The sequence below is a fragment of the Cetorhinus maximus genome, chromosome 26 (assembly GCF_964194155.1).
Source record: "Cetorhinus maximus chromosome 26, sCetMax3.hap1.1, whole genome shotgun sequence".
NCBI classification, from domain to species: domain Eukaryota; kingdom Metazoa; phylum Chordata; class Chondrichthyes; order Lamniformes; family Cetorhinidae; genus Cetorhinus; species Cetorhinus maximus.
In genome coordinates this window covers 36,573,477-36,593,764 of record NC_135904.1, presented here as the reverse complement: position 1 = coordinate 36,593,764, position 20,288 = coordinate 36,573,477, and the positions used below count along the sequence as shown (strand labels likewise).

At 47.0% G+C, this 20,288-nt stretch overlaps 1 protein-coding gene across 2 annotated transcripts in view; it reads left to right on the top strand.

Moving 5' to 3' along the window:
• adamts17 (ADAM metallopeptidase with thrombospondin type 1 motif, 17) overlaps nt 1-20,288 on the top strand; it is a 582,619-nt gene that overhangs the window by 70,296 nt on the left and 492,035 nt on the right. For both annotated transcript variants that reach the window (XM_078530484.1, XM_078530485.1), the window contains exons 5-6: nt 8,370-8,453; nt 8,989-9,143. In XM_078530484.1, the coding sequence (XP_078386610.1) occupies nt 8,370-8,453; nt 8,989-9,143 (239 nt within the window). The remainder of the gene's footprint in view (nt 1-8,369; nt 8,454-8,988; nt 9,144-20,288) is intronic.

Below are 20,288 nucleotides of genomic sequence, written 5' to 3'. Positions count from 1 at the left end.
TATGGGGGATGTACCTCTTTAGCTCCCACAAATTGATTCATCATCCTCCTTGAAAAATGAAACAATAATGGTTTTGCAGAAGTGGAGAGGTAGTGAATTTTTGTGAAAAGGTCTTGAGAGTTTGAGGATGAGTTCATGACCACCAGCTTTATAGATCTCTGCAGGAATGTTGTCTGGACCGTACACTTTTTTATTCTTCATCTGTTTTCGCCCAGCAAGCAACATACCCAATTTTGACCTCTCAAGGGTTTCTTTTGGTGGTTTTATCCAATACTGTTGACTCTCGATTGAGAAGGTTCCAGTAGTGCTCCTTCCAATGGTCGTGGTTTGCTGCATTGTCTTTTTTTATTCCTTCATGGGTTGTGTCACTGGCAAGGTCAACCACTAGTTGCTGATCCCTAATTGCTCGTGAACTGAGTGGCTTGTTTGGCCATTTCAGAGGGTATTTAAGAGTCAACCACATTGCTGTGGGTCTGGAGTCACAAGTAGGCCAGACCAGGTAAGGACGGCAGATTTCCTTCCCTAAAGGAGATTAGCGAACCAGATGGGTTTTTATGATGATAGTTTCATGGCCACCATTACTGAAGCTAGCTTTCAATTCCAGACTTATTAATTGAGCTTTAATTTATTAATTGAGATTTTTAAATTGGGATTTGAACCCATGTCCCCAGACAATTAGTCTGAGCCTCTAGATTACTAGTCCAGTAACATTACCACTATGCCAGAGTTGGCCCATGGATGGTCTTGGTGGCTTGGAAGCATGTTGTGCAGGTCTGTGTAGCATTGGATTTCATTGGCCTTCTCTATCCGCCACATATTCTTGATGACATTCTCTGAGCTTTGGATTTGAGTACTAAGTGTTCTTGTTTCTGCTGTGATGTAGGGTGATTTTTGACAGGTACCATCAGTTGTCTATTTTTTTTCTCCCCATCCCCTGCAGAGAACACTGTTTTCTTGTAACTACAGCTTGGAGCTGTTTGCACTTTTTAAAAAATTCCAAACGACATAAGTCTTCTCCAGCCAGATTGGGAATGTTGTGCTTACGCTCCTGGCTTGTCCACTGATAGTTCAGCTGAGGTTGTATGTGAGCCCTGCCCTTTGCCCCTTGCCTCTCTAGCGAGTGCAGCATTGACTGGTCGAACTGATGCTTTGAAATCAATATGTAAATTTCTTACTTTCCAGCCAAGATGTTCCCTAACTTGACAGCCTGGCACTGCAGTGGAGAGATGCTGTTAATAGTGAGGCGATTTACACACAGAGAAGGAGTGAAAATAATAGAATCACACCTTCTATTGGTGGAGGCTTTGCTGCAGCTCTCTGACCTCTCGCTATTTACAATCGCATGCCCTTTTCCTCCATCCCTTTTGTTTCTGCCCACCCCCTTACTCCCATTGTCCCTTGCCCCATGACTACTCCTCTGTCTCTGTGTCTCTCATTCTCTGTCTCTCTCAGGGAGGCGGTGGTGTAGTGGTATTGCCTGGTATTCCAGAGACCCAGGGTAATGCTCTGGGGACCTAGGTTTGAAACTTGTGCCCTGTACAACTGAAGCATAACCTCTTTACTTTTGTATTGAATAAAAATCTGGAATTAAAAGTCTGATTAAAAGACAATGAAACCATTGTAGTAAAAACCCATCTGGTTCACTAATACCTGATCTGGTCTACATGTGACTCCAGACCCACAGCGATGTGGTCGATTCTTAGACACCAACTGAACAAGGAAAATTAGGGATGAGCAATAAATCCTGGCCTAGCCAACGACACCCACATCCCATGAACGAATAAAAACAAGTCTCGAACATACGAACAAGGAGCAAGACGAGGCCAGTCAGCCCCTCGAGCCTGCTCCGCCATTTAATAAGATCATGGCTGACCTGACAGTAACCTTGATATCTGCATCCCACCTAGCCCCGATAACCTATCACCCCCTTGCCTACTAAGAATCTATCCATCTCTGCCTTAAAAATATTCAAAGACTCTGCTTCCACCACCATTTCAGGAAGAGAGTTCCAAAGACCCTCGGGGTGAAAAAATTTCACCTCATCTCTGTGTTAAAGGGCGACTCCTTATTTTTAAACAGTGACCCCTGGTTCTAGATTCTCCCACAAGAGGAAACTTCCTCTCCACATCCATCCTGTCAAGACCCCACAGGATCTTTTATGTTTCAATCAAGTCACCTCTTACTCTTCTAAACTCCAGCATATACAAGCCTGGTCTGTCCAACCGTTCCTCATAATACCTGGAATGGGTGGGTTGTCTTAATCATGTAAACCTTCACTAAACTGCTTCCAATGCATTTACATCCTACCCTAAATAAGGTGACTAATACTGTACACAGTACTCCAAAAGTGGTCTCACTAGTGCCCTGTACAACTGAAGCATAACCTCCCTACTTTTGTATTAAATTGCTCTCGCAATAAATGATAACATTCTGTTAGCTTTCCTAATTATTTGCTGTACCTGCATATAAGCCTTTTGGGATTCATACACTAGGACACCCAGATCCCTCTGCACCTCAGAGCTCTGCAATCTCTCACCATTTTGATAATTTGCTTCTCTTTTATTCTTCCTGCCGAAATGGACAATTTCACATTTTTCCACATTATTTTCCATTTGCCAGATCTTTGCCCACCCACTTAACCTATCTATATCTTTTTGTAGCCTCCTTATGGCCTCTTCACAACTTACTTTCCTACCTATCTTTGTGTCATCAGCAAATTTGGCAACCATCCCTTCATCCAAGTCATTTATGTGAATTGTAAACACTGATCCCTGTGGCACATCGCTCGTTACATCTTGCCAATCTGATAAAGACCCATTTATGCCTACTTCTGCTTCCTGTTAGCCACCCAATCTTCTATCCATGCCAATATGTTATCCCCTATACCATGAGCTTTTATTTTCCGCTATAACCTTTGATGTGGCACTTCATCAAATGCCTTCTGGAAATCTAAGTACAGACAATCCACTGGTTCCACAGCTCCTGTTACTTCCTCAAAGAACTCTAATAAGTTGGTTAAACACGACTTCCCTTATCCGCACTTATCCTCCATCCCTTTCGTTCCTGCTCACCCTCTTGCTCCCACCGTCCTTCGCCCCATGACTACTCCTCTGTCTCTATGTCTCTCACTCTCTGTCTCTCTCAGGGAGGTGACAGCATAGTGGTATTGCCGCTGGACTAGTATTCCAGAGACCCAGGGTAATGCTCTGGGGACCCGGGTTTGAATCCAGCAGATGGTGACATTTGAATTCAATACAAATCTGGAATTGAAAGATTATGGGCAGAATTTTACACCTTGTGTAAACCCGATAGGGTGTAAAATTTTGCGAGATGACGTTGGGCGAGCGTCCTGATGTCATCCCGCACGTGAGCAATCTTCAGGTCGGTGAATGCGTACAGGTGTCAAGAGGCCATTAAAAAGGCAATTATTCATCATTTTACATTTCTCACGCGATTTTGCAATCGTCACACAGGCAAAACAGGCTGGCAGGCAACCCACTTTTTGAAAAACCTTATCTAGGGGCAGGATGAAAAGGGTCAGCAGCATTGCCATTGTGAGTAGCGAGGAGTTTAGGGGATAGGTTGCTTATTTGAACTTGACAGCTTCATCTCTGTTCTGAGCTTCATTCTTAGCATTTCTAGGCTTCATTTCAGGACTCATGGGTGTCTCCAAGGCTCCTGGAGAATTTTGACCATGTGGACCCTTCCAGGTGTCAGACAGTCTTCTGTTACCCTGATAATGAGGATTGTGGTCTCTGCTGGTTGCATCTCCTCTCAGGAGGAAGCGAGGGGCAGAAGAGAGGAGGCCAGGTGTCCCAATGCAGCTTCCAGGGGAGGGACCTGTGGGAAGAGAGGCGCAGGCACAAGGGGCTCAGGGCCAGCAGGTAGTCCAAGGTGGAAGGGGCCACAGAAGACACCACTATCCTGCTGCCAGGGTTTACGGACAATGCAACTACCTCAATATGTCTGAGGTGCAATGCTGAAGGAGGCTCCACCTCTCCAGGGAGACAGTGACCTCCATTTGTCATATGATTGGGCCTGAGATCACCTCAAACTGTGGACGGTGGACACCCCATGCCAGTGGCTCTGAAGGTCACAGTGGCCCTCAACTTCTATGCCTCTGGCTCTTTCCAGGGGTCATAGAGGTCCACAGCACAGAAAAAGGCCCATCGAGTTTGCGCTGGTCAAACAAGTACCTAACAATTCTAATCCCATTTTCCAGCACTAGGCCCATAGCCTTGTGTGCCATGGCATCGAAGTGCATATCCAAATACTTGTTAAATGTTATGAGGGTTTTCTGCCTCTACCACCCTTTCAGGTAGTGAGTTCCAGATTCCCATCTGGGTAAAAAAATGCTTCCTCACATCCCCTCTAAACCTCCTGCCCCTTACCTTAAATCTATGCCCCCTGGTTATTGATCCTTCCACCAAGGGGAAAAGTTCCTTCCTGTCTACCCTGTCTATGCCCCTCACAATTGAGATACCTCAATCATGTCCCCCCTCAATCTCCTCTGCTTCAGGGAAAATCACCCCAGTCTATCCAATCTCTCCTCATAACTAAAACTCTCCAACCCAGGGCAACATCCTGGTAAATCTCCTCTGCACTCTCTCTAGTGCGATCACATCTTTCCTATAATGCGGATTCCAGAACTGCACACAATACTCTAGGCTCAGTGGGGGATCTTTGTGGAGTGTCCCAATCAGCTGTCTACAGTTGTATCAAGCTGGTGACAGAAGCTCTGTTCAGGCGGGTAATGACATTTATTCATTTCCATACGGACGAGGCCAGCCAGGCCGAGCAAGCCAGTGGGTTCCTCCGCATCCAGGGTGCAATCGACTGCACACGTTTGGCCATCAAGGCACCAGTGGGTCAGCTGGGTACCTTCATCAACAGGAAGGGATTCCACTCGATCAACATCCAGTTAGTTTGTGACTACAAGATGCAGATTCTGCAAGTCTGTGCAAGTTACCCAGGCAGCTCCCATGACGCTTATACCCTGAGACACTCCCAGGTTCCAAGACTATTCAGTGCTCCAGCCCGACTGGATGGATGGCTGCTGGGTGATGAGGGCTGTCCGTTGAAAAGGTGGCTTTTGATGCCTCTCCACCACCCAAGAACAGAGGCAGAACAGCATTATAATAGGAGTCCTGCCTCCTCAAGGACAGCGATATAGAGGACAATGGGTCTTCTGAAGATGCACTTCCGACACCTGGACCGTTCAGGGGACCACTACGATACCTCCTAGAGTGGGTGTCACTGATAGTGGTTGCATGTTGCGCTCTCCACAATCTGGCACTGGCAAGAGGGGGACCCACTGGAGGAAGAGGATCTTGAGGCAGCTTCACAGGCCACAGAGGATGAATGCAGTAGTGAGTCCGAAGAAGAGCATGGTGAGGAGAACGTTGAAGGTGTGGAGGCAGACCTCGGTAACCTCCAGGGAGGCAGGGACACCAGGGATGCCTTGATCCAGTTTTCCTTCAACTAGGCTGCCAAAGATCTGCTTCCTCTTCGTGCCAGGGCTGCCTCCTCCATCCCGGATGTCAGAAATGACCCTTTCCTTTGAACCCAAAGTCCACTCAGCGCCTGTGCAATAAAGTTTAGAGCCACTCACGTCCAGCATTCGATGATGGTGTGCCCTGCACCAAAAAAAGTGAAGCATACTCAGGCAATTAAGACAAAAGCAAAATTTATGTAATGTTTACAGGCAAAATGAATGAACATGACCATATCTGGTGTTAATGTCCACACCAGTAAAACATATAAACAAAACATGGCAGAACAGAAGATCATCCATGAACCAGCTCATGGTGCCTTAAACTTGTGTTTGTGAGTGCTGCATGTTGGTGCCACCCCTCCTCGCTGCCAGCGGCATTGGAGACAGTCGGCTGACTCTGCAGTCTTGTTGGCCTTGATGACCTTGGCAGTCGTCCTCTGGCCAGTGGAGCCTGTGCTGGCCCTGCTGCGGAGGGAGTGGCCAGTGCCACGGTTGGCATCTTCCCTGTCATTGTAGCCTCATCAGATTCCATGGTCACTGGCAGAGGGTGGAGGAGCTGCTGTCGTCATCCAGAGCGCCCTGAGAGGAGCCTGCAGAGACGACAAGCAGCTCGTGTGCCGTGAGGTCACTCTGGACCCCCCTGCTTGCCATTGATGAACAGGCACCTAGCTGGGATACTGAGTGCCTCATCCATCTCCCACACTGGGACTGACCACCTGAGGCCATTGACTGTGAGAGGGCTTGCAGGTCTGAGTGTAACACCAGGAACCCCTGATTCTGTCCCTGGAGCTGTCTCTCCATGAGATTTGCCACTGTCTCAATGGAGGAGGCGGTGCGCTCGGCCATGAGGGTCAATGTGGTGCTCATGCTCCGCATGGATTCCTCCACCACAGAGACCATGGCACGCAGATCCTCATGGATCTCCGCCAGATCCTCCCGCACATCCCACTGGACACCCAGCACCTGTCGCCTAATGGAGGCCTCCAGAGGATCATCATCTGCCTTCTTCCGACTGCCGGTGCCCTGGGCAATCTCTGCCTCCACCTGCTCCTCAAGCGAGTGTGAAGTGTCCTCACCGCTGTGCACTGACATTCTAGCAGATGATCTAAAGCCCACCGAGGTGCTGGTATCTGCGCTGGTGCCTGGTTCAGAGAGTGGGTGTGATGCAGCAAGGGAGACTCTTTGGGGTCCTGCCTACGAGTGCATGCTAGAGAATCTAAGGCAGAACAATGACATGTCATTAGCTTAAGTCATCACACTGTCACTGTGCAAGCCAGGCACCCTGGTGAGACAATGGAGATCTGCATCATGGTGCTATTGTCTTTCAATGATCAATGGGGATTCCAGATTTGAGGCTCCCATCAATGACGAGACTACACAAGAATGTTTGCACAATCCAAAACACTCACCTCTGTGCATTGCACTCCTACCTTCGTCAGTGACCCCTGCCTCTCCACGACGGGCTGACTGAGGTGGGTGGCGGCTTTCCAGTTCCAAAGCGTCCATTTCAAACCTCATCATGATTAGGTGGTTTGGGGGCCTCCACCTGTCCTTGACCTCTCTATGTTGTTATGGCTCCTCTTCTCCTGAAAGGACAGAGGAGCATTGATGAGTCCACTCTCTACCTGCAGCGCCATTGCAGCCTGGCCAACCCCACCTGAGGATCACCTTGCAGGGCACATCCGAATCGTGGCCCTCGAGCCGCAAGGCACTCAGGCCAAACAGCCCCTTGGCCAGCTCCGGTGTCACTGACACGCAGACTCTAATACCCCCCCCAGCTCCATGAGGGGACGGCCAGCCCTTAACACATCTCCACATTGATCCATGCCAGCATGGTACTCAAGCTTGCCGACTGCAGCAGGTTGTTGAACCTTTTGTGGCACTGCACCCATGTGAGCCTCACGATGTCGGGGCTGCTGACCTCAGCTGCCACCCCCTCCCAAGCTTTTTTAATGTGATGTGGTGGCCGCCTGCTCTCATCCCTGGGAATGAGGATGTCCCGCCTGATATCCACCCCCTCCACGAGGACCGCGAGGCACTCGTCTGAGAAACGGGGGCCGAGTCCCCACCTGACCTGCCCTTCCGCCTGATGTCTCCAGCCGTTGATGAGGCCATTGCTCCAGTCTCCAGACCGCAGAAAGATTCTCCCCTGGCAGCCTTCAGGGAGCTGCCTTTGCTGATTTTAAACAGCCCGCCGGGTTGCCATTGGACCCAGCGCCCGACAGACCTCCACCCTTGCCCGGCCCTTCCCGACCATTGGGAAGATGCGTTTCACGTTGGGCAGGCCTTAGTTAGCCAGCCAGTATGTAATTGCGGTTGTAGGCCGATCGCAGTCGGGGGCCTGTTTCTCAACCACTCCTGGGCCTGCCGATCACGCAGGGAAAAATTCAGGCCTAGGAAACCATTGTTGATTGTCGTAAAAACCCATCTGGTTCACCAATGTCCCTTTACCTGATCTGGCCTACATGTAACCCCAGCCCCACAGCAATGTGGTTGACTCTTAAACGCCTTCTGAATAAGGAAAATTAGGGATAAGCAATAAATGCTGGCCTAGACGCTCAGATCCCATGAATGGATTAAAAAAATGTCTCTTGCTCTCTGTCTCTTTCGCTGTCTATGTTTCATGCACACCCTCTCCTGACATAAACTCTCTGCTTCTCCCCCCACCCCCTCGTCTCTGGCCGTCGTTCTCATGCAGTCCGGCACGCACTGGCTCGCTCTCTTCTCTACTCCGCTGATGTGATGGGTTGTGACACTTTGGTCTTATTTCCTCCTTTTTCAATGTGGTTCAGATTGCATTTGTTACCCTGTTCTCCATGCAGTGTGCCTCCTTCCTCAGTTATCGCTGCAGTTGAAAATTTCATTTCTTTGGCAGGTATACAACATGTTTCAGCATCATACTCTGGGAATCAAGATCAATATTCAAGTGACCAAACTAGTCTTGCTTCACAGTCGTCCAGTAAGTATGATGGGAGCAGGAGGAGGCCAATCAGTCCCTTGAGTATATTACACATTCCGTTAAATCATGGTTGATCTGTATCTTGATTCATCTGTCTGTCTTGGTTCCCTAATCCTAAATACCCTTGCTTAACAAAAATCCTTTTGGATTTCACCCATCGCAACATCTGTCATTAATCATTATAATAACCCATGGTCACCTGACCATTCTGAGTGTGCTGAGAGATCAGATTCGGTTTATTTGGTATAATAATTTAATTAGAAATGCTCAGCCTTTTAATCTACTAAAATGCTAAATTGTTTTAAATTCCTTTTGAATAACAAAACAATTTCATTCTGCATCAATTCAAATTTTTAATTTTTCTGCATCAAAATACTGTGGCTGCTAAGCAACCAGCTAATTACACGTCGTAGAATTTTGTGGCAAATTTCTTTGTCAAAGCAAAAAATTTACTCTCTTTGTTAACAATCTTTTTGCTTTAAGTAGTTTTGAATTTTCCTCATTTGCATAATATATTTTGAAAACTTTTTCCTAGGAGGAGCTGTCGATTGGCCATCACGGAGAACGGTCACTGGAGAGCTTTTGTCGTTGGCAGTACAAGGAGTTTGGAGCGAAATATCTGGGGAATAACCAGGTACCTGGTGGGAAAGATGACTTTCCAGCCGTGGATGCTGCTGTGTTTGTCACAAGGTACTTGGTTTCTGTTTTCCACAGAGCTGTTTGTTCTTTTAGCTGGTGAATTCAGTGTTTTAGGATTGAATAACAACTTCATCATCTCCCTCAGTCTGTGCACCAGTGTGAAAACCTTGTGGCCATCTGAACTGTTTAGATAGTTCATCCATTGACATGAAACTGCAAATAGATTCTTGCACTCTGACCAGAACCTTGTGAATATTATCATGTTTGTGAGAAACTGAGCAGAAAGCCAGTGTGTTGAAGGAGAACTGAACACTTCAAATAATAACAACTTGCATTTATCTAGAGACATTAAGGCACAAAATGAGGTCATTTGGCCCATTGCGTCCATGCCAGCTCTCACTAGAGCAATCCGGTCAGCCCCATTCCCCTGCTCTATCCCAATGTTTATTTCCCTCAAGTGCCTATCCAATTTCGTATTGAAATCGTTCTTTCTCTGCTCCCATCACCCTCGTAGACAGAGTGTTCCACTGACAGGGTGGAATTTTGAAGGAGTTTGAGAGCTCATCAATGGATGAAAATCTGGAGGTCCAGGAACTTCAGAAGGCTGCAGAGGGTCAGTATGAGTGCGATCACACCATGGAGGAAGGAAGATGTAGGAGACGTGCCCATGATACTTAATTGCTGATAGGTTCCAGGAAGAGTAAAGTTTAAATGAGGGCAGATGGCCACATCTCTCCTAACCCTCAATGCCATTTGCTTTCATTTCAGGGGCTGTCCACCCACTTCTAGCGAGAAAGAGTTCTGCATTCTCACTTGTGCATTCTGGCCTCATGAATTGCCAGGCTTTGCTGGCAAATCTTTGCTTTGGTCTCTGGGGCCTGTGAGTGAGCTCACTCTGGGAACTGAGAGTCCACTTAAGAACAAGAGCGATGCGAGAGAAGACTTGAAGCCTTGAAGCCTTTGCTGCCGTCTAATGATGCAAGCGCTGCTGCGACTGAAATGTGGACATGCCTCCTCCTGTGCATGTCTTGTCTTCTGCCACTACCACTGAGAAGACACAAAGGCGCTAGATTATCAATGCTGATGAGTTGCCCTCACTCAATGGTGTTCCTTGAGGAAGAAGTATTAGAAACGCTTACATCACAAACTTCAAATGAAGATTTAAATACATCTCCTTGACATCATACAACAGTGCGGAGAATAGTTCAACTGAGGTCGACATCACAGGAATGTGAATCTCACATTGGGACACTATCACTGAGTGGGAGGATGGCTAAGCCTTGAAATAAGAGGATCCAAAAGAACAAAATCACATTGCCTAGAGTTGCCCAAAATATTCACATAACCGTAAAATGCATTCACAAAAGTGCAAATTCTTTACATGTATAGCACATCCATGACCGAAAAGTGATATCAATTTTTCTTAACTTTCCTGACTCTACTGCTATGCCTGGCTGCAGCCCTGACATCTGCAGCGGAGGTGGAGGCAGCCTGCTGACTGCTACGTCCTGATGTCTCCGATGATCTTGGCAGACGCCCTCTGGCGGCCTGAAACCTGGAGGGTTCCAGCCTGATAAGGATCACCTGCTCAGGGGCAGAAGTGCCCTCTATGGCCTGAGAATCTACAGTGAATAGGGTCACAGGCAGAGGTGGCTGTGAGTGGCTGCAAACCCTTGGAGGGTCCTGCGTCCGGCTGACGCACATCTTCCCTGTGGGTGCCTGAGGGCCCTGCTCTGACTCCTACAGGAGGTGTGGGGTGGCGGGGGCCGTCAAGGTGTCTCATCCCCATGTCGCCTGCATCTTGATGGTGCCCACCGGGGTGTATGGCCATGTGCTGGGCCGAGCGCAAATCCAGATTGACCTACTGGACCAAGGTCTCCATGGTGGTCACCAGCCTTCCCATGGTGACCTCGAGGTGCTCGCATGTTGGAGCCACAACATCAGAAATAATGTGGACGGAATTCTCTATCGTTTGCTCTAGTCTGCTGAGTGACTGTCAATCTCTGCCTGATGTTCCGCCACCTGTCGTTGCATCTCCAGCATAGATTTGGCGGCTGCTTCCAGAGGCTCATCATCTGACTCGGACCGAGTGAGTGGCTGGTCACCAGCAGCTCTCCGAGTGCTGGAGACCTGGGCTGTCCCTGCCTCCGACTGCTGCAGGGACGTGTCAGTGAGGTGTTCTCCAGACAGTGAACCCGAACCTAATCTACATCTGTGCCCCACCGACGTGTGTCTCTCTGAGCTGGTGGAGGGTGTGTGTCAGCGCTGTGACAGTTCTTCCAGAGCTTCCTCTTCAGACCAGTCTTCAGACTGGTGCTGGACTGGCTTGGGGGCCTCGATCTGCTGGTGCCTAGAAAATAGAAAAGAGTTTTAGTTAATGAGCATGAGCTATATGAGGCTGCATGTGACTCATTGTGAATGTCAGGATTTGATGAGGTGTTGGAGCTGTGATCCGTACAAGGTTGCCGGGAGAGGTCGATCTCCCCATCCCCACTGGAGGGATTCCTACCTCCCCACCCCCCCCACCCCCCCCACCCCCAGCCAGCTCAGCTGCAGCCTCCTCAAATTCAGTGAGGGCAGTGATGTCAGCCACCCCTCACCTGGTGCCTGTTGTGTGCCAGCTTGGCCTGTGTGAAGAAGAAAGGCATGTGATGAGAAGGGATGGAACAGAGGTTGGGTGAGATGCATGTCCCCTGTGTGTGGTGAGCCCTCCCCAGAAGGGCCAGAGGATGGAGTGTGAGCAAGATGATAGATTGGATGGTGGTGATGTGAATGTCTGAGTGGGAGAACGAGTGTTGATGTGTGTCCCCGCTGATGGTTGTGTGAGATCCCTGAAGAGAGTAGCTGTTTGAGTGCATGGTGCTATGATATGAGTTTGATATTGGAGGGAGTTGAAGGATAACTCCTGGCGGAGCGGATGAGATCATTTGTGCCCTTCCTGCACTGGATGGCATTTTAGGCTCAGTTGCCAGCCATGTTGACCTGCTCTGCGATCGCCTCCCAGGCCGGAGAGGTGAAGCTGCCGCAATTCCTACAGCCATTCCTGGAATACAGGATTGCCTGTGCGTCTGCACTCTTCAGATCAAATCCTGAGTGGGGGGAGGGTGGTGGGTGAAGCGGGCTGCTGCCTTCTTCTTGAGTCTCTCAACCTTCTTCTGTCTGTAAGACATCTCTGTACGTGTCTGCAAGACAGGTGGGCTGGAGAGAGTGAGATTGTATGTTGGACTGGCCTTTAAATATGGACCTTTGACCCCCATCAGCTGATGAATCAGCTCCCAGCCCACCAGGTGGTTCGGCCTGATTCTCGTCTGTGCATTATTAATAACCCTCCAGGTGCGGAATCTGACGCGAGTTCCCTCCATTCCGGCCAGTGGGGTGGGCGCTGCCAAAAACTGTCTGTCACTGCACTTAGTCTCATAAATGGAAAACTCTGCCCATTGTCCGAGATTACTCTGTGGGGATAGTTGAAATGTTGTAGGTGAACCCGAAGCCCTGTAAGGCCTCTGCCATCCAAAACCCTGAATTGGATCCATATGTGGACAGTACTGACATCTCCCTTTCGGCCCGTCATTTTCTTACCTTGACTGACTGTTCCCACCATCACACCCACCACACCCAGAATGCCAGGTCCTCCCCATTTCACTCCTCCATGTAGACCCCACTCACTGTCCTCCCTTTGATCTCTCTTCCACTCCTCCATGCCCCCAACCCCCCTCACCACTGACTCACCCTTGCCGATCACGCAAGCTGCCATTTTCCTCATCCCCTCCTTGTGCCATCGAGTTCAACAAGGAAAACCAGACACAACTGCACAAAGCCGACTGGCACATGCCACCTTTAAACAAACGTGAACCGGGTGCCACGAGATTCTCGTTCACCACTGACTTTAGCTTGAAGGTATTACTTTAAAAAAGACTTTGACACAAATGAATATTCATGGCTGTAATAAACTTGGTGTACCGGACAGGTTTCTTACTTGAAACAGGTAACTTTATTTACAGAGCTCTTGTAGAAGCTACATGCTTGAACCAGGTCCAAGACTAGAAAGCTCCACCTCTAAGATTACCCGTGCTTAGGGCTGATTCGTCAGTATAATCACGTGACCCCCTAAAAGCAGTAGGAAAGATTTTACCTACAATCACTACTTTCCTCCCCCTTTAGTTTTTTTTACATTTCCTATTTACAAGAGTATCGTAACTCACAACATATACACAGGTCATGCGATTATAGATTAAGTCTCTGAGGTGGCTTTCTAATTCGGTTAGAGCGACGTAGCTCTACGATTTGAGATTCTCCCACTCAATTGACATGATCAGGAACTGCAGCATCAGGGACATACTTAGACAATGGCAGTTCAGAATTAGGTAACTCAACAGAGATGTCTATTCTAGGTCGATCTGGCACCTCGGGGATTAAAAGTTCAACATCAATTACAGGTGAAATAATTACTAGTTGTTGGAATGTGTCTCTACTCCTTAGGTGATCTACACGTTTTGGAACAATCCGGTCTTCCACTTCCACTTCGACTTGGTATAACAAAGGTCCAGTTTCAGAGACAATTATACCAGGAACCCAACAAGGTCGATTTCCAAAATTTTGCACGAAAACTGTCTCTCCCAAAGTAAACCTTTGAGCTTTGCTATGAATATCATGATTCACTTTCTGACTACTCTGGTTCTTCTCTACCTTCCCCTCTAAGTTTGGAAACACCAGACTTAACCTTGTACGAAGGCTGTGTTTCATCAGTAATTTAAACAATGTTGAACCTGTAGTTGCATGAGGAGTCGTGCGATAGTTGAGAAGAAAATGTGAAATTCGAGTTTCAAATGTTCCTTCGGATAGCTTCTTCTTTCCCGATTTGAAAGCTTGCACTGCTCTTTCTGCTAACCCGTTGGATGAGGGATGATATGGTGCTGTTTTAATATGTTTAATTCCATTTAAACTCATGAATCTCTGGAATTCCGTACTAGTGAAAGCAGTACCATTATCCAAAACAATGACTTCTGGTAGGCCATGTACACTAAAACATTGGCACAGCTTCTCAATAGTTGCACATGATGTCGGTGATCTAACTTCATACACATCCATCCACTTGGAATGTGTGTCAATGATCAATAAAAACATGGTACCTAAAAATGGACCTACATAGTCTATATGTAGTCTGGCCCAGGGTCGACCAGGCCACTCCCACAAATGCAGTGGAGCTGAAATGGGCAACTTCTGTTGTTGGTGACACTGGAGACAGTGTTTAAACATTTTTTCTATATCACTGTCTATACCTGGCCACCGGACATAGCTTCACGCAAGCATCTTCACCTTCGAAATGCCTGGATGCGCACTGTGAAGCTCTGTCATGAGTGGTTCTCTTCCTTGCGAAGGGACAATTACTCTTGATCTCCAGAACAAGATTCCATCTCGACAACTTAACTCAGTTTTATGGGCGTGGAATGGTCTTATGTCTTCAAAAAGTGGTGCATTCGACCATCCTTGCAATACCAGGTCTTGGACTTCTAACAAAATAGGATCCCGAATTGTCCAATTCCTTAATTGCTTCGCACAGGTCGGCCAAGAGTCCAAGAAATTCAACACAAGCACAACTTCTTGTGGCACTGGAGCATCTACAATGATATCTGGTAACGGAAGATGACTAAGCGTGTCTACATTTGCAATAAGCACATCCAGTAAAGGTGTAACCCTACGCTGACAAAATCAACGCCCACTGTTGAATTCTGGCTGAGGCTATCGGCGGAATTGCTTTATCCTCACGAAGTAAACCTTCATAACTTGCAGCATATGATCTGACACTATGGTGAAATGTCGACCATGCAGATATTGATGGAATTTCTTGACTCCAAATATTATGGATTCATGTTGTGAATAACCCTTCTTGGCTTCAGAGAGGGTTCTGGAGACATGGCCTATTGCCATTTCAGAACCACCTTCCATCCTTTGTGACAATACCGCTCCCACACCGTAGGGAAATGCATCACAGGTTAATATTAATTATTTTGATGGGTTATAATGTACCAATAGACATGATGAGTGTAATAGCTTCTTGACTTTTATGAAGGCTTCTTCTTGTTGCACCTTCCATGACCAACGATGGTGCTTTTTTATTTGTAAGTGTAAAGGGGCTAACACTGTTGACAAGTTTGGCAGAAAACGACTATAATAATTTATCATGCCCAAAAAAGATTTGACTTCAGTGACATTGGTAGGAGGGGATGCTTCCTTGATTGCCCTGACTTACTCCTCTACTGGATGCAAGCCCTGGGGATCCACTCGATGACTGAAGTAAGTGACTTCAGTCGCTTGAAAAGTACACTTCTCTTTCTTCAATCGTACACCAGCTTCCAAAAATCTTCTTAAAACCTCTTCTAGGTTGGCCAAATGTTCGGCTTCCATACATCCTGTGATCAGGACGTCATCCAGGTACGCTTCTACTCAGGGAAGTACTTGCAATAGGCTTTCCATGGTCCTTTGGAAGATTGCACAGGCAGATGATACAGCAAAGGGTAGGTGTGTATATTGGTACAGGCCCTTGTGCGTGTTGATGGTTACATACCCTCTATATGTGCTGTCCAGCTCTAGCTGTTGGTATGCATGGCTCATGTCCAGTTTGGCGTAGGATTTTCCTCCAGCTAGCTTAGTGTAGAGATCTTCAATCCTGGGGATAGGATATTTATCTGACTTAGCAGCCTAGTTCACAGTTAATTTGTAGTCTCCGCAAGTGAGAATAGTTTGATCTGGTTTCATCACAGGGACTATGGGTGCTGCCCATTCCAAAAATTGGACTGGCTGGATGATGCCTAGCTTCTCTGAGTGGCACAATTTTGCATCTACCTTCTCCTTTAGGGTGTAAGGCACAGGTCTGGCCTTAAAGAACTGGGGTGTCACCTCCGAATCTACATACATTTTTGCTTGTAGGCCTTTTATTTTTCCCAATTCGTCATGAAATATACTGTCGTATTTCCTTAACAGCTCAGGAATTTCTCCTGTCCTCACTTGAAATACTTCTGACCAGTTGAGTTTAACTTCTTTTAACCAATTGCAGCCCAGAAGACTAGGTCCTTCACCTGTTATAACGAATACTGGAAGCTGGGCTGCCTGTTGCTTGTAGGACACAGGTACTGTGGTGATGCCCTTTACTTGTATTGACTCTCCAGTGTACGTCTTTAACTGAGCCGTGGTTTGCTCCAGATTCAGTGGCTGGTACCTTCACTTAGGTATTTAAATGTGTGCTTTCCAACCACTGTGGTCGATGCTCCCGTGTTTACCTCCATGACTAGAGGCTTCTCATTCACTTGACTGGTTCAGTTTTTACTGCTTTGACATTTATAGGGAATAGATATCAGTATCCGCAGTTTCTGGTTTATTTATATTGTGCATTTCAATCATCTTGGCCTGCTGCCTGATTGGCTGTCTCAATTCTGCCCTGCATTGCTTTATAACATGCCCTTTTTTGTGACAGTAGTGGCATTCTGCCTCCTTAAATCTGCAATTTCTGGTACATGGTTACCCCCACATTGGTAACAAATTAATTTCTGAATTGCTGGTGAGATGTTTCCTGTATGCCTTTTCATTTTTCGAGCAGTAGAGACTGTCTCCCGTTTTTGGCTGTCTCTCTGGTTTTCACGCCACCCCCAGTGGCAGTTTCCTGCTCCAACTGAGGAACGACACCATGTTGCACACTCTGAAAAGCCTGTGAGTCCCTCCCAGCGCTATCTCCATGGCTAGTGCTATTTCCATGGTGCTCTTCAAATCAATATTAACTTCTGCAAGTAAACGGCGCTGACTGGCGTCGTCGTATACACCGTAAACCACACGATCCCGCAACATATCATTGAGTGTATCTCTGAAGTTGCAGGGCTCAGTCAACTGTTTCAACTTTGCAATATAAGTTGCGATTGACTCACCCGGAGCCCAAACTCTGGAGTTGAACTTAAATCTCTGCATAATTACCGGTGGCTTTGGCTGAAAATGTGTCTTTACTAGGTCTACCACCTCATTAAAAGATTTGGAATTGAGTGTGTTCAGAGCCGTCAGACTATGGGTGAGGTTATATGTCTTGCTCCTGCAGACACTTAAAAGAATTGCTTTCTGCTTCTCCTCCGCTGTTATTTCATTTGCCACAAAATAAAAACCGAGGCGCTCTCTGTACTGGCTCCAGTCTTCCATGGACGAGTCATAAAGGTTAATTCTGCTGAAGAGCGGCATGACTGGTGAGTATTCTTCTCTTTCTTACCTTAAGAATTAATGTACTCACATTCATGAGGGCGAGGTGCAGCGTTGGAGCTATTTATCCTCGTCGCCAATTGTAATGAACTTGGTGTACTGGACATGTTTCTTAGTTGAAACAGATAACTTTATTTACAGAGCTCTTGTAGAAGTTATATGCTTGAACCAGGTCCACAACTAGAAAGCTCCGCCCCTAAAGTTACCCACGCTTAAGGCTGATTCGTCTGTACAATCACATGACCCCTAAAAACGGTAGAAAAGGTTTTACCTACAATCACTACAATGGCATACAAATGTATTACTAGTCTGAACCCGCCACAGGATGGCGTGAGGCCCAACACATCTCAAACATGCTGCTGACCTAATCTCCGCATTTCAACCCGCTGTTTGGAAATCGAAATCTCGCCTAATTCAGTCACCCCATTCACCACATTTCCTGTGGGCTCCATAAAATTCTTCCCACTGTGTTTAAAAAAAAGTTCTTCCTCATATCCACCACCCCCCACCTCCCCACCGCCTCTGCACCCTAAAGGAGAAGTAAGAAGCGGAGAGGTTTAGGGAGAGAATTCCAGAGTGCAGAATAATTTAAGAATAACTTTTATTTCATATAGAATATGCACCAAATATCCAGCTCACTCCCTTGCTCATTTGTATTGATTCGGACAAGGATGGGTTCAGTGGGATTCTTTTGTGAGACGACCCTCATAGATTATCAACTTCTTAATCAAATCGTGGTGAAAATTTTGGATAGTACAAATGGAAGTCTTTTCCTTTTCTAAATTGTTCTTAGGCTGTGGACGGCTCTGACCATCCTTGGTTGTTCAGAGGCATTAGGGGCCAACTTGAAAGTGGGACTGGAGTCATGCGTAGGCCAGACCAGGTTGGGAGTGGCAGGTTCATTTCCCTGAAGGCTATCATGAGAAAAATGTGTTCCCAAACTGGGCCAGCTCACTTGATAAAACTTTTATGATTGCCTTAGATTTAATTTGCTGGGATAATGGCCTCACAACTGTAGGTTGCTTATGCCGTTAGAATACCATTAGGGTTACTGACCCATCTCCAGTCCTAACCATATCCTAGGAAACTAATGACAATGAAGTAAAGTCACTTGTATGTTGGAATATAACTTTTCTGTTCATTGTAATATGAGCCAGTCATGTAATTATTTTATCCTATGCAGTATATCCTATACAGTCAGAGGGCAGGGGTGGTGGAGGATTTAACCCAAAGCTAAATGTACAACCAAAATATGTGCGTTTTGTAGTAGCAGCACCATCTGTTGGGGTTGTTACGGTGGGTAGTTGGATGGGCTGGTGCCTGGCACCAGTCTGGGGGATTGCTGGTTGCAGTATAGAAAGAACCTATGCCAACTGCTACCAAAATAGTGAATTTGCAGCAAGTCTGCTGGCCTATCGTACCATCCATAATTTCATACTTTTCAGGAGCTGCTGATTTGATCAGCTATTGGAATTTCCAGCCATAGTTGAACCTGTTGGGAATCTGGGGTGGAAGCTCTGGGTTCAGAAAACCGCAAGATCCCACATTAGGTCCCTGGCCTTTGCTGAGTTGATGGGTCTCAGCTTAGACTGGTAGTGAGGGCCGATGTGGGGTGTGAACAGTTGGCTGTACTGTGCTAGGGTGGAGAGGGAGAAAGGGCCGTGTCCCCACTTCACAATGCTGATCAGTGAACATTGTTGGATGTGTGTAAAGACTGAGTGAAGGCAGGACAGACCTCCTGCTCTACAATGTGGTTGGAATAACTGCTGACAGTCACTCAAATGCTCATAGAGTCATAGAGGTCTACAGCACAGAAAAAGGCCCTTCGGCCCATCGAGTCTGTGCTGGTCAAACAAGTATCTAACTATTCTAATCCCATTTTCCAGCACTAGGCCCATAGCCTTGTATGCCATGGCATCGCAGGTGCACATCCAAATACTTCTTAAATGTTATGAGGGTTTCTGCCTCTACCACCCTTTCAGGCAGTGAGTTCCAGATTCCCACCACCCTCTGGTGAAAAAATTCTTCCTCACATCCCCTCTAAACCTCCTGCCCCTTACCTTAAATCTATGTCCCCTGGTTATTGATCCCTCCACCAAGGGGAAAAGTTCCTTCCTGTCTACCCTATCTATGCCCCTCATAATTTTATACACCTCAATCATGTTCCCTCTCAATCTCCTCTGCTCCAGGGAAAATAACCCCAGTCCATCCAATAAGTCTTATGTGAGTAAGTAGGCAAAGTACCAGAGGGAGAATTGACATTTTGGCCTGCATGCTAGCTTGGGCTCCAAATCCCCAGGAGAGGAGATGATGTAGACACAATCTCTGGCTGCAGCTATACTGTCTCATTATTTTTTCATGGGATGTAGGCATCGCTGGCAAGGCATTTGTTTCCCATTCCTAAGTGCCCTTGAACTGAGTGGCTTGCTGGGCCATTTCAGAGGACAGTTAAGAGTCACCCACATTGCTGTGGGTCTGGAGTCTCATGTTGGCCAGACCAGGTAAGGATGGCAAGGGAAGAGATGGGTAATATGGAGGCGGAAGTAGGCAGTCTATGATGGAGAGGATGTGGGGTTGCTCAGGGTCAAGGACTGCAAGGTTGTGAACTGTCTGGTTCAGGCTGAGCCGATGACCAGGGGGAGAAGATGGAATCAATGGCCAGGAAGTGGAGTTTGTGATACCAATGACATCTGTTACACACTAAGCTACTCAGCAATGTTCCCTCTAATTTTTCCTAAACACAAGAAGAATGAATTTTGTTATGTGTATTGATATCAAGGTAATACATGGATATGCCCCTCCACTAGAAACAAACAAAAAAAGCTATAGAAAATATATCTTTAAAAGTTACCTTAGGTAAGGTAAAAGAAGAAGGAATGTCACCCACAGCCATTGGCATTGTAACATGTTAGTCCACAAATGACCAGATTTACTGAATTCAATTTTAAATTTACCATGGTG